This window comes from Sardina pilchardus, chromosome 3, assembly GCF_963854185.1.
Source record: "Sardina pilchardus chromosome 3, fSarPil1.1, whole genome shotgun sequence".
Classification (NCBI taxonomy): domain Eukaryota; kingdom Metazoa; phylum Chordata; class Actinopteri; order Clupeiformes; family Clupeidae; genus Sardina; species Sardina pilchardus.
In genome coordinates this window covers 13591329-13605436 of record NC_084996.1, presented here as the reverse complement: position 1 = coordinate 13605436, position 14108 = coordinate 13591329, and the positions used below count along the sequence as shown (strand labels likewise).

The 14108-nt window shown below is 43.6% G+C and overlaps 1 protein-coding gene and 1 long non-coding RNA gene across 3 annotated transcripts in view; one reads left to right on the top strand and one right to left on the bottom strand.

Moving 5' to 3' along the window:
* Positions 1-4739, bottom strand: part of LOC134076759 (uncharacterized) — a 19994-nt gene extending 15255 nt beyond the window's left edge. Inside the window, exon 1 of the long non-coding RNA XR_009938625.1 lies at positions 4616-4739. This is a non-coding gene — a long non-coding RNA (uncharacterized LOC134076759). The remainder of the gene's footprint in view (positions 1-4615) is intronic.
* A 2027-nt stretch (positions 4740-6766) lies between these two features.
* On the top strand, positions 6767-13501 carry sox10 (SRY-box transcription factor 10). Of its 2 annotated transcripts, none has more exons than XM_062531964.1 (4): positions 6767-6894; positions 9623-10490; positions 11513-11667; positions 12559-13501. In XM_062531964.1, exons 2-4 carry the CDS (start codon positions 10060-10062, stop codon positions 13374-13376), a joined length of 1404 nt encoding a protein of 467 aa, XP_062387948.1. In that variant the 5' UTR covers positions 6767-6894; positions 9623-10059; the 3' UTR covers positions 13377-13501. The 2 variants fall into 2 exon arrangements, with proteins under 2 accessions (XP_062387948.1, XP_062387947.1); XM_062531963.1 differs by having other exon boundaries at positions 11513-11775; positions 12559-13500.
* Positions 13502-14108: the final 607 nt, after the last annotated feature.

Here is a 14108-nt window from a genome sequence, read left to right as displayed (position 1 = left end):
TTATTGCCTCATGATAGCGTGAATGTATGTGTGTGTGTGTGTGTGTGTGTGTGTGTGTGTGTGTGTGTGTGTGTGTGTGTGTGTGTGTGTGTGTATGTGCGGGTATGTTCTTCTGTCTGTCTGTCATCTCCTCAGTAACAACAGAAGTTTCTAGCGTATGACTGACTCATGTAGCCTACATGACAGAGATGCCTCGCAGACAAAAGGCAGAGGAATTAATTCTGAGAACAGCAATTAGATCATCTGTTACGTTTTTATTTCTTCAGAAATGGCAACACCCAAGGCCAACGGTAAATGTGAGTGTGTGTGTGTGTGTGTGTGTGTGTGTGTGTGTGTGTGTGTGTGTGTGTGTGTGCGCGCATTTGGACACATAGTTGACTATACATCTGACTATACGTCCCCCTCAAAGTATTTTATGATTACGGCCTTGACGGTTTGACTGCTGAAGTTTCAATGCATCCCAACCAGTTCATTAGGATAAAAACATGGGCAAGATTTGGGCACATAACACAAGATATAATCTTGTTAATAAATAATCTCATACTTGTATGTCCTTAAGATAACCTAGCAGGATACCATATAACGTCACCGGATACAATATCACTAACAGAAATGGGAGGTTTTAACGAACACAAAAACAACCCCAAAAAACATCCCTCTCCAGAGACACTGCAGCCTGATCTCACCGGTTGCCATGGTGATAACACCTGCAGGATTCTCTCAGGGTGGAAAAAGGCAAAAAAAGAGAGAAAAAAACGCACACACACACACACACACAGCAACTGGTCGATTTCAAAATACTACCGGAGATAAAGTCAGGTAACCAAACTCTTTCTCTCTTTACCTCATGCTTCTGCCCAAATCCCTCCCTCAGCCCCCTATCAGTTTCCTTTAGATGTGCCCCCCTCACACAATTGAAGTAACTGGATTCTTCCCCTCGGCCAGCCCTGTGTAGATATGAAGAGAGTCATACAATGGTGCATTCATGGGACCCGCAATGCAAAACGCCCCCTCCCCATCTCTCTCTCTCTTTCTCTCTCTCTCTCTCTCCCTCTCTCAGTCTCCCCATCTCCACCCATACGACCCCCCCCCATCCTACATCCCCCACTCCACCCCATCATCCCACCTCACACACTCCCCAGCTGCATAGGAACCCTGTCCAAGTTCTAGCCCCTGCCACTGTTACCACCCAACCAACGTACACCACCCCACCATCACCACCACCACCACCACCCCCATGCAAAAAAGAGCACAAAGGAATAGGAAATTCAGTGGTATCAGCACAAAGACAGGATTCATGGCAGCCGCAGACACTCAAGGAAAAGAGGGGGAACCTATTTAAGCGTCACACAGCTGCATCAATTTATTAAAAAAGATGGGTGGAAAGGGGGGAAAAAAAGGTCAGCGAGGGTTATGGAATGCAGAATTAGTTTTATTAACCCTTTGAAGATGGTCTGGTATGTTAATGGCGACTTAATCATTAATATTCATCTCAATTAGCACAGGCTTCAGGGGTAACTGGGACACAGGTGATGGTCTTACATTCAAACAGACTCACATCCTCCTCTCTCATTGCAACATCCGTCATTCACATTTCCACCACTGAAGTCAGCACTGCACTGCACGCATCACATGCAGCCCTGATAGGGAGACTTTTGGGTAACGCTCTTTGGCTTTGGACTATTAGTCAGTGGTTCAATTATGGAAGGTTTAAATAATCTTGAGTCCATCACATCTGCGCTATGGACTCACACAAACGTGACACATTCATCTGAGCTGTTGAAACCAGTTGCTGAGTGTTGAGTGTGTCCACCTGTGTAGACCTGAACAGGTGCACTGAAGACAGACTTTTTTTTCTTTTAAAGGACACCTTGAGGGCCTCTAGCTGTAATGCATTATATACACGGATCTTGTATTTTCAATAAGAGTACAACTGAAATGATAGGGCTAAAAATGCTTGTGACTGGAAACAGTGTGAGAAGGTAAGCATTTCATTACATATATTTCATATACATATTTACTTGGTGTGCAAAAACTACACTATACTGAGATGGGAAAATCTTGATTAAACAGTCCACTCATACCAGTCTTTATCATATGAGTCCATTAAAAAAACAAACAAACAAACAAACAAAACATAAACACATCACTTCTTCCTTCCTAATATGTAACTCTTGACATTTTGACTTCTCTCTCCCTTTTCTCACCCCCTGCTTCTGTGAGAATGCAAAAAAGCTTCCCAGGAATTTTCTCTAATTGCTATTTGGAAAGGCTAACCTGTCACTCCTCCACACACAGAAAAGGTTCTTGGGCTGGGTGCTATATAAAGGATCCTTTTGGGGGTTCTTTTGATGGAACCTTCAAAATGGTTTAAAGAACCATTTAAGAGTGCCATATACTGTACTGTATGAAACATGGTTCTTGGTTCTATAGAGCACCTTGTTTTCTATGAGTGTAGACAAATCTAGCCCAGCTAAACAGCCCAGCTCTGCATCAGCTCTCTCTGTTAGGATATTCAATTATTTTAATTCTCTGTCTCAGAATTTGTCCCATCATCTATCTCTCTCTGCGCTCTGTGTCTTTCTGTGCTTCTCTCTGCTAATCCCCTCTCAAAATCTCTCATTCTCACCTTCTTGTCTTAGCTTCATGTCACTGTCACTGTCACTTTGCCCTGTGAGTCACAGTACAGTACGTGCCCACTCTTCAGTCCTTCACAACATCAGGTGGGATGAGTCGAGGGCAGCTGTACCTATACACAATTTGGTCATGAGACCATGAAGCCCACTCAGACTGACCTCTTGACCCCCAACAGTCACGAGTTTCGATTCCCTAACAGTCACCCTCACTCCAGCCTCTAGGAGGACAACAAACTGCATCACCGTTGTCACATGTCAAACGACCAGGGCAATGATCCAGGTCAGACGGTTGACAATTGTAAAAGCAGTCCACTAAACTAAAATGGTCAGCAAATGTGCCTTTCTTAAGGATATATGGTTACTTAAATGGAGTCATGCACCAATAAGACATTTTCTCTGATATATACAGTATTTGGAGTTTTAGAAATGTGTAATGAACTCATTTCACATCAACCAAACTCAGAAATCGCACATAACTAATGTAATTCACTTGATTCAATTTCATATAAGTATAAAATGGCAAAAATAGCTTATTTAAAAAATGACAGAAATGTTGCAATGTTCAACTAACTGCTGAACCAATTATACCTTTCAAAGTTACAGATTGGACTCAAAATATATCGCCTTCAATGCCTTTTCCCCACAAAAAAACAAACAAAAAACAAACAAAACTGAGAGAAAAGGCATGAGCCACAGGTGTAAAAGGAGCAGGGTAGCACAGAGCCATGGAATAGCCTATTAATGCAAAGGAGAGGGCTAAACCTAGAGAATGACAATGTGACCCATCATTTAACTTATGCACGCAATTCAACATCACCACTTTGCCAAACAAAAAAGGGGGTAGCATAGGCTATTTAAATTAGTATAGTAAATAATTTGTGCTCTTGGAGTAAAGGTTCAACTAGTGTTTTATATTCTGTTGTAATCAGGACAGTTACATTTTAGACTGAATTGAAATATGAAATTAAATGAATGATTTTTTTTACAACTGCAGTTACTAATATTGATGTTTGCCTATGACGAGGTAAACAAAACCTTGAGTTTCTAAAATCACAGCAAAGATAAGCATTGCATCAGGAATTGTCACTGACAACAAATATTTTTGAATGAATGTATTCTGCAAATGTGATTGTGATGCCGCGTCATATTAATTCAACAAGTTGCTGTCCTTGAAAAGAAATCATTGCTTTAGTTTTGCTCATTTCCAACAGTTCATGGTAAGAATGAATGAAGAAAGACAGAATGAATTAAATAGTCAACTGGAATAAATAATACTGAATGTTACATGCATTTTCTGAATAATTAAAAGAGTGTCTCATCTTCGATATTAATATCTGTACGTGAAAACAACGAGGCACAACATTTTAAATAGAAACATTAGGCCTGATGAAATTTCAACAGCGCATATTTAAAGAAGGCAGATATATTTTATTTTAAGTCAAATTAAACAAGACTGAACTAAATTATCTAAAATTTGAGACATTTCACGAGCAACTTTTACGCAAATGATTCTTTCGATAATATTAGCATTTTCATATTATGAAGGTCCATTTCTGTATACCTCCAAAAGAAACTTTACAACTGCTGTGCTGTGCTAACTTGACAAATAGCACACACCTAGGCAGCTAGGCTATACAAAAAGATAAACAATGCATGCATCAAGTTTAGCTATGAGTGCTGAAAGTTTGATAGCCTATAGCAAAATATTTTTTTCATAAAGCTGTGTAAAAGTGCAGCCAACTTTTGAACAACCGACACAAGGCTACTGCGGCATCAGAATCATACTCTTTCTGCAGAACATTTATTTTACATTCTGCACAAATCATGTGCCAAATATATTTGGAAATACTTCAGAATACACAACTGTAACATTATCTAACAGAAATATGCAACATGTTATTTGTTTAATTGTATCCATTGCACGACTCTTTCGAATCTTACTTCAGTGCACGCTCATTTACAGTACTTAAAAAACTCACTTCAAAGACGGGAGCAGGCAAATCCCGAGGAAACGGCAGTCAACCGGGCTTGAATATTTTGTTTCCCCCCCTCAGAGACGCTACTCCTGAGTAGACGGTATGACATGTACATCCACAGGCAAACACAGAGGTCTTGGAGCATTTTTCTGTATATGTGTGCGTTTGCTGAGACACAGTGAAAAGACACGCACTAAAGAGAGACACACGTCTTTTTCTCTTTTCTTTTTTTATATACACAGAACTGCTTTTTGTTCCTCATTTTTTCATTTAAGGGGGTAATGGAAGGGGGGTGTTCGTTTGATCACATGATTACAATTCACCTGAGATAAAACAAAGGGCGCAAAGAAAGGAGTAGAGAGGGAATGCGAGAGAGAGAGAGGGAGAGAGAGAGAAACAGACAGAGAGATTCACTCATGGCTAGGATTCCTTATCAGAGTCAACATTCATGGATAATGAAAAAAGAAGTGATTTTTGGGGAGGGGGGTGTTGTGAGATGGAAATACAAGGGGTTATTGTTGAGCAGAACAGCGCGTGTATTTGTGTGCTCTTGGGCCGTAATATTCACCCGTCTCTCTTCTCTATATTTTCTGCAAATGCTGTTTGGTTTTAAATGTGTGCTCTGTGTCTCTAAGTGACTGTGCACTGATGCAATTATAAAACTAACACATAGTATGAAGTGACGCAGTGTTTGCTCTGGGATTATATTTCAACCCAACATAGCAGAGCAGAGATAGCCATGTGAATCTTGTAGAAGATACTGTATGTTTCAGTAGCCATGGGTGAATAGATTTCTTTATTCTAATAAGGTATTTTGGCTTATCAAATGTGCTACACAACCGTAAACCTACATACAAACATGTGGTTGTGAAGTCCACGTTTTCCAAGAATCTCGGTAGCCTACATTGCACATTGAGATATGTTTCTGTCGACTTCTTCTTCCATAACTAAAAGTTCATAACCCCACACATTTGTAGTACATAGCCAAATAGTGCGTTTACGTAGGCTACAGCCTATAATATAGGAAAGCGACTATGCGTCATGCGTAATGGAACGGAGATGCCGCTGCGCACAGCAGGTGCGCCGCGGCGACCTGGATGCGCAAGCATGCCATTGGCCCTACTCGTCTCCGGTAGCCTACAGCTCATGAGAACTGAGCCCACGGCGTGCACCACGCTAGGCTCGACTCCCCTCTGCCCCAAAGGCAAACAGGCCGGGAGAAGCCAGCTCCAACAACGCGCCCTGTGTGATGCCCTGGTCACCACACCGCTAATTCACCTTTCATCCCGGACCACTTTTCACGACTTCAGTTGAACACTTTCAGGGAGCGCTGGTAGAGTGTGTCCATCTCGTGATTAAATAGGCCTATCAATGTACAGTGCAAAAAATCAAACCCACGTGGTAAACACACAGACAGCACGTTATGTCCATATTTACAAAAGCACAGGCCTAATAAGATTGAACAAACTTTAATAATAACTACAGTGCAAACATTAAAAAACTTAAATGGCACAATTAGGCAAGGTTATTGCATACACTTTTACTAATATCTTCGCATAATTAGCGATGAGAATAAACAAATACACATACATATCTGTGGTTATAAATACATAAATACAGCCTACATAAATATATGTGGTTACTATTTACCCACCGAAGAAAATGAAGCCTGTGCTTCACAGACATGTAGGCACAAAAGGAAAATGTTGCTACATTTTACACAAATGTATAGCAATGTGTAAATCTATACCTTTTAATATGTTTAACTGTTCATATAATTTACTATTGAGCGGGACATAGTTTTATAAACAACATTTTTTTCCCCTCTGGATCAACAGTTGTCGGTTCATTTAATCCTTTTCGAGTTTCGACAAATATTATTATATAGGCTACTGAATTTGTGAAACTCAAAATCAAAAAGCACAAATTACAACTCACGCAACTTTCTAATGCATTTCGAAAAGTCTATCGGAATCGGCCCTATTGCCTCAGAAATCCCGCCCCACGGGGCGAGATTATTGGAGAATGCTCACCAGCCAATCACAGAAGGGGCTGGCGTGTAAGTTTGCTGCTCCTTTAAGATTTTTTTTCCACAAAATGTATTTTTTTCTCTTTCCTCACACAACGGAGCTCTTTAAGCCCCAGTGTGCGACACAGAGCGGGCATTCATAGCGGGGCAGCGCGAGCGAGGGGGCTGGGGAGTGAGCGGGAGCGTCACTTTGGGAACTCGGGAACTCACGGACTCTAGTGCTAAGCGGGCGACCTCCTTTTTCAATACAGAAGTAAGACGCTTAGCATTTCACAAATTTCTTGTAGCGTTATTTATCTTTTTCTTTCTGAATCTTTCTGTGGGTCGTAATGTTAAAGGAATATTTGACATGTTTTGTCTTGATGAGAAATTGCGTATTATTACTATTATTAATAATATTATTATCATCATTATTATTAATATAATCATCATTATTATTATTGTTATTGGTTGTGTAGTTGCAAATGGCTGAATTCAGAGTTATTGACATTCCCAAACTGACGTTATTTCACTTCCAACTGGTCTAGGAGGATTAACATTTGCTGAAATGGGTTTACGCCACTTTCTTGGTGTGTTCAATAGTTCTTCATTGTTATAAAGTGCATAGTATATTTCACTAACTGAATGGGGACAACTGTGGAAAATAAGTCATGATCGTATGTCTATTTGTCATGTTTAATTACACAGCTGAAACATTTTAGGAAGGAAAAAAACTTCGCCAAAATAGTTCGGATTATTTTTAAACCTTGACCCTTTAATCGCAAATAGCCACAGCCGCCTCTAACTGAAGCACAGTTACAACTGAGTTACAGTTAATGTTCATAAAGGAAAACTGTTTATGCATACGCCCATTCAAAATTATTTCAAAAGTTCAGTTAAGCAGTAGTGTCGACATATCTAAATGGAGACAGAATACCTGAATGAAGCCCCAGTGTCCATCAACATCCATAGAACGTTGCCTAATTAATTTTTTTCTCAAAGCAGAAACGTGCTAAACTGCTACGGGACATGGCGCATATGACATTTTCAGGTTTGTGTGATGTATTAGGTTGTTTGTTCCGCTTTGCAAATGGGCGACATAAATTCACTGCACAACAAATGAAACGAAGTCTAAAACATTTTGGTCAGGTTGTTCAACAATCAGAATGTACAATCTGCCGCAAACGATCAAATCAACGTTGTGTCACTAGGATAGGTCGCACATGACATTTGGTAGCTACCAAAGAACTTCACCACCACTGTTAATTAAACTGAACAATTCTTAGCTAGAAACGAAGTACTTTGCATAACCACGCAGGAATTTGGGACAAGTTATTGCCAAGCCAAGCGATGAAATTAGCAGTTTGTCATCACGTTATATTGCTCTGCATTTCTAGGACTGGGGCTATAGGCTACGTTTACATGGGAAATTATCATCTGGTGGGTAAAAGTCACTCAACAAAATTTAAACAGAACTATAAGTAATTAGGCTGTGCTATGTGCATAGTTCTGCTGCACCAAATATGACAGATTGTCATGGCTCACTTATTTCACACAGCCAAAAACATTTCAGTTGATGAATGAATGAATAGGCTACACGGAAAATGCAGTAATGTAGCCTAGACACAGCATTTACGCACAATTAAAAGTATTTACATAAAAACAGAAAACTGCCCATAAAACTAGATGGAAAACACAAGGTGTGTATAGTGACTAACACAGTGATCCTCTGTTTCGAGTGCAAGCGTGCGAGCCGCAGTAGCACGTCATATGGCTCACCGACCTCTTTCCGCAAAGGCATTCCCCCTTTTCAGCAGGAGCAGGGAAATGAAGTGCATTTACTCCGACATGGCAGAGATCTCTTGGCTTGAATGTCGCCGGCGACAAAAACAGAAAGACTCCAGTATTAGATAACCCATGATCCCATTATGAACTTGATGCAGTAGGTTACTGGGATCACATCTGGCAAATCAATTTTAGCACAACTACTTGTCTGGTCTGGCAGCACTGAGCTTTCTCGAATTTAATTGACCCACCTGTAGGCTACTTTGATCTTGATTAAAAGCGAACTGGCTGGAGACATGCTGAATGACATGTCCCATTTCATCACTGTTACTGGACAACGGATAGTTGCATTAATTAAACAGTTTCTATCCGACTATGGCGCTCTCGAGATAAGCTTCTTGTTAGACCGCGTTAAGATGCCAATACACCAGCAAACCTATAGAGCATCTGCTGAATGCGAGAAATGTAGCTTCATGGGGACCACTAAACGCAGACCCAATATCCAACGGGCACATTTCAATTAAAGCCAAATTGAGTCACATTTAATGGGAACATTATTTCTCATTAAGTAAATGTAAATGTGTTTGTCATTACCAGTATCACAACATACAGGTCACGGCCCGTAAGGACTGCCTTCAATCCGTGGACAAAACCTAACATTTTCCCCGCAAAATATACTAGCCTACTCCTTCACTCACAAACAGCCTACAGTTCACAGACGCGGATACACACATATAGGCCTAGCCACACGCTGTTTGTATTTCCAGCGTCAGGCCCATGTTTATCTAGGAGTTCCGCGGCATAAAGGCCAGCCCTGTGCTGGTGCGGGCGCATATTATTCCAACACTTGCTCTCCAGGGAGCTTGCAATAACTGTCAAACCTTAAACAGTAGCTTGTTAGCGGGAGTGAGGCCTGGGCTAGAAAAATATTCAGATCGAGCCAGAGCGACCAGGGTAAACTGACGCACACACGATTGCGACGTGGCCCTAATATGTAAGATTGCGATGTTTTCTGAATTTCTGCAACTTGTTCAAAACATTCTTTTTAAGCATTCATTCAATTCGCCTCTGATTTCTAATCAGATATAAATTGTAGAATATATATGTGTATAGCCTACATCTTAAAATCACTCAAATGTAATCTGAGACGTTGGTAAATGTGTCATGGATGTACTTTTATCATGTATATGACACCCACTTTCTGTTATTCTTTGCAGGTGTTTACTGTTAACGTATGGTGTAAAACAGACGTGAAGGCAACATACACACACACTCAAGTGGATTATCAGACAGCGGATTGTGAGAAGCAGTTCCCTGAGGTTTTATCAAATTTAAACCATTCAAAGGCGCGTCAAGCGTGGGACTGCACCCGTACGAATGGAAAGAACTTTAATGTGCAATTCGAATAGAATTGCGGAGAGAAGACTGAGAGTTGAAACTGATTGGGAATTTATATAAACAAATTTCGAATGGATAAAACAAATCAATAAACGCATTGTTATAGAAGAAAGCAAATCTCTACCAAGGGAAAGTATTGATTCGATACAACCCTACGTAGTCTCTCTGGGGGGAAAAGGCACCAGCAGAGCAATAGCCTAAGTAGCCTGCTTTGTGCAACGTTTCCAGGAGAAAGTTTATTAGAGTGAATATTAAGATGTCGGGAGAGGAACAGAGCTTGTCTGAGGTGGAGATGAGCCCTGGCGTCTCGGATGACGGCCACTCCATGTCTCCTGGCCACTCCTCGGGGCCTGCAGGTGGAGCGGACTCACCTTTGTCTGGACAGCAGCCGCAGCTGTCATCGGTCGTAGACGAAAGTGGCAGCAGGGTCTCCATCAAGTCTGACGAGGAGGATGACCGCTTCCCCATTGGTATCCGCGAGGCGGTAAGCCAGGTGCTGAACGGATACGATTGGACGCTAGTGCCCATGCCGGTGCGTGTGAACTCAGGAAGCAAGAGCAAGCCGCACGTGAAGAGACCCATGAATGCCTTCATGGTGTGGGCCCAGGCCGCGCGGCGAAAACTTGCTGACCAGTACCCTCACCTGCACAACGCCGAGCTTAGTAAAACATTGGGCAAATTGTGGCGGTAAGTCCAGGATGCTGAGCCAACAGACACTCCCCCCTCAGTTGTGTCAAGATAAGAGTTCATTAGGCAACGGTATTTCTCATATGGGCATAGGCTACTGTAATTGAGCCTGTAGACAGACACTGCGGAGACTTTTAGAAATTGCTAACTCATCTTATTCATGCAGTGTGGATCCTAATGTAAAGATCTAAATGTTAGAAGGCAGTCAAATTTATACTGTAATGCACCATACGTTTAAGTGTTGGCCTGCTATTTGTGGAGCCCTTGTAGTAAGTGAGAATCTATAGATATCCTGTTAGCATAATGACATTAACCAAACTGATGTCTAATTTTGCTTTGCTATCATGATGTGGCACCTTTTATAGACAGATGAAAGGCTAGCTGCAAATGGGCAAATCAGCCAAATGAATCCGGTAATCTACCATTGGTGACAAAACAAAGTGGGTCTGTAGATAAGTCACTAGATGTGTTTGATTGTGCCTTAGGCCAGCTGAAAAATTTACTTTATTCATAAGTCCTTACATTAACCAGATAAAGACTTTAGCAAGAAGATTTCATAACTGACTAGAAAAAATGATATGAACAGATTCAAAGGTCAGCCTTTTCCCATCCTAATCCCTATTGTCCTGTGGCCCAATTACATCTAAAGGCACTTAAATTGAATTTACAGTCCTCAAGAAAAGAAATTGATGGCTATTGTGGAGTGCAATTTGGTAGGCTACTATGAAAGTATTCCAAAAGTCATTTGACCTCTAAGGGTAACTTCACGTCTAACAAACACCAAGTCGTAGGATATCATTTGACATCTGAATAAAGTATGGTTGTGTCAAAGTCAATGACTCCATTATTTAAGGTTAGGGTGTCAGGAGGGTCATTAAATTAAGATGTGTGGGGCTGATCCAATTTCCAGCCTCAAGTGTAACCAATGGTAAATGGACCGGCTACATGTATCAGGAATCTGTCAGAAATGCATATATGGACCACTCACATTCTTACTCTCTTGTGTGCGTTCACCTTCTCAGGCTCTTGAATGAGAACGACAAGCGGCCCTTCATCGAGGAGGCGGAGAGGCTGCGGAAGCAGCACAAGAAGGACTACCCGGAATACAAGTACCAGCCGCGCCGCCGGAAGAACGGCAAGCCCAACTCCAGCACTGAGGCCGATGCCCACTCAGAGGGTGAGGTCAGCCACAGCCAATCACACTACAAGAGCCTCCACCTAGAAGTGGCCCACAGCGGAGGGGCAGGGTCTCCACTGGCCGATGGGCACCACCCCCACGCTGCAGGTGTGCCACAGATGACTCTCTCCGCCACCCCTGTGTCCTCTGACTGCACCTCACGGGGCCTGACCCCGACTGCTCTTTCTCTCACACACACACACACACACACACACACACTCTTTCTCCTTAAAGGGGCTCAGACATGAGTAGAACGTCAAGATTGACATGTTTGTCGCCTTGATTTAACTCTCAGTCTTATGTGGTGCTGTAGATACTTCTGCAAAGCTCAATATGGTCCGTCTTTGTGTCTTTGTATGTGAAGCTAGTTACCTTGAGGTCAAAACCACGGTTCTAACCAATAAGCACAGTTCAAATACAGTGAATGAGAACTGAGTAAATGTAGAAGTTAGTAGAAGTTTAGATCATTGCAGTTTCTGCATTTGAGAGGTTTATTTCATTTACTGTTAAACAACCTCCTAACACTGCGTCTAGTGTCGTGCAAAGGTCTTATTGTATCTCAGAGGCCAACTAATAAGGGGCACTATCTATTGCCTGTGTTATTAGTAATGATAATAATTAATCCCCTCAAAACATAGATCCCCTGTGACCGAATGAAAACATTTGAACGGTTTTGGCTGCTGACACAGGAAACTGACAATGATCTGTTAATGTCTGCACCCCTTTAAAACATCATGACAGGCCAATTACACAATCAGGCCAATCTGCCACTTAACTTGCACTTACTCAACGTGCCTTGCTAAGTCCAGGTGTATTATTTTCTTGTTCCTTTCCATTACTGTGACTGAAGTTCTTTTTTTTTCTCTCTCTCTCTCTCTCTCTCTCTTACAGGCCAGAGCCACAGTCCTCCAACGCCCCCGACTACGCCCAAGACTGAGCTGCAGTCCGGGAAATCGGGCGAGGGGAAGCGGGAGGGTGGCGGAGCCGGAGGCTCCCGTGGGGGCCTGGGCGTGGGAGCCGACGGCAGCTCCGGGTCAGCGTCCGGCGCCGGCAAGCCCCACATCGACTTCGGGAACGTGGACATCGGCGAGATCAGCCACGACGTGATGGCCAACATGGAGCCGTTCGACGTGAACGAGTTCGACCAGTACCTCCCCCCCAACGGGCACCCGGGCGTCGTCGGCGGCAGCTCGGGGGCCGCCGGGGCGGCGGGCTCGTCCGCCTCGCCGTACGCCTACGGCATCTCCACGGCCCTGGCGGCGGCCAGCGGACACTCGGCCGCCTGGCTGTCCAAGCAGCACCAGCAGCAGCAGCAGCAGCAGCAGGGCCACCACGCCGCCTCGCTGGCCTCCGACCCGTCCAAAGCCCAGATCAAGAGCGAGGCCGGCCCGCCGGTGGGCCACTTCGCCGGCGAGGCGGGCGGCAGCGGCTCCCACGTCACCTACACCCCGCTCAGCCTGCCCCACTACAGTTCGGCCTTCCCCACGCTGGCCTCGCGCGCCCAGTTCGCCGACTACGCCGACCACCAGGCCTCGGGCTCCTACTACGCCCACTCCAGCCAGGCCTCGGGGCTCTACTCGGCCTTCTCCTACATGGGGCCCTCGCAGAGGCCCCTCTACACCGCCATCACCGATCCCTCCAGCGTGCCCCAGTCCCACAGCCCCACGCACTGGGAGCAGCCCGTCTACACCACCCTCTCGCGTCCTTGACAAAGACCTGGAGAAGAAGAAGAAGAAGAAGAAGAAGAAGAAGAAGAAGAAGAAGAAGAAGAAGAAGGAGGGGAGGTGGTGGAGGGGGAGGAGGAGAACGAGGGGGGAGAAGGTGGCGGAGGAGTGGGAGGAAGAAGAGGAAGAGGAGGAGGAGGAAGGAGAGGAAGAGGACAGAGCCTCGGCGTCCCACAGCCTGCATCACAGAGCGACGGACGGCTGGAGAGCTGGGGATATGCAGCCCAGTCCGACCCGCTCTGGTCCGGTGCCAAACCAGACAAGCCAGCAGGGCTTAGGGGTGACACGTGGGGCTTGGAGTTCTTGGGGTAACATGGTGTAGTGTACAGTACACAGTTACTTACTGACGGCTAGGTAGTACGATTTGATTCATTGTTTATGAATGGGGGGAGTGTGGGTGTTGAAATAAGGAATGATGCCAACAATCAGATTTGTCATTTTAAACATGGAATTAAAATAAAAAGAAGTAGTGAAAATGTTTATTGTAACAACCCCATTTATATCTCAGGCATAATGTAACAGGACACGTACAGTGTCTTCTTCAAGGCTTATCATTTCCAAGTATTCGTGTATCCTCTCAGTGTGAGGAAGTGCCTTCATGATACAGACACTATGTAGTGTAATGGGAAGTTTGTCACTGCATTGTAGGGAGTACTAATAAACATGACCAAAGTTTTGAGACCAAAACTTTAAAGACCAAGAAATGAACTGGTTTTA

Bases quoted from the DNA above. Each gene is read 5' to 3' on its own strand.
- sox10 (XM_062531963.1), top strand. From the start codon at position 10,060: ATGTCGGGAGAGGAACAGAGCTTGTCTGAGGTGGAGATGAGCCCTGGC. The intron at 10,491-11,512 runs GTAAGTCCAGGA...TCACCTTCTCAG, and splicing joins ACATTGGGCAAATTGTGGCG to GCTCTTGAATGAGAACGACA. The intron at 11,776-12,558 runs GTGTGCCACAGA...TCTCTCTTACAG, and splicing joins GCACCACCCCCACGCTGCAG to GCCAGAGCCACAGTCCTCCA.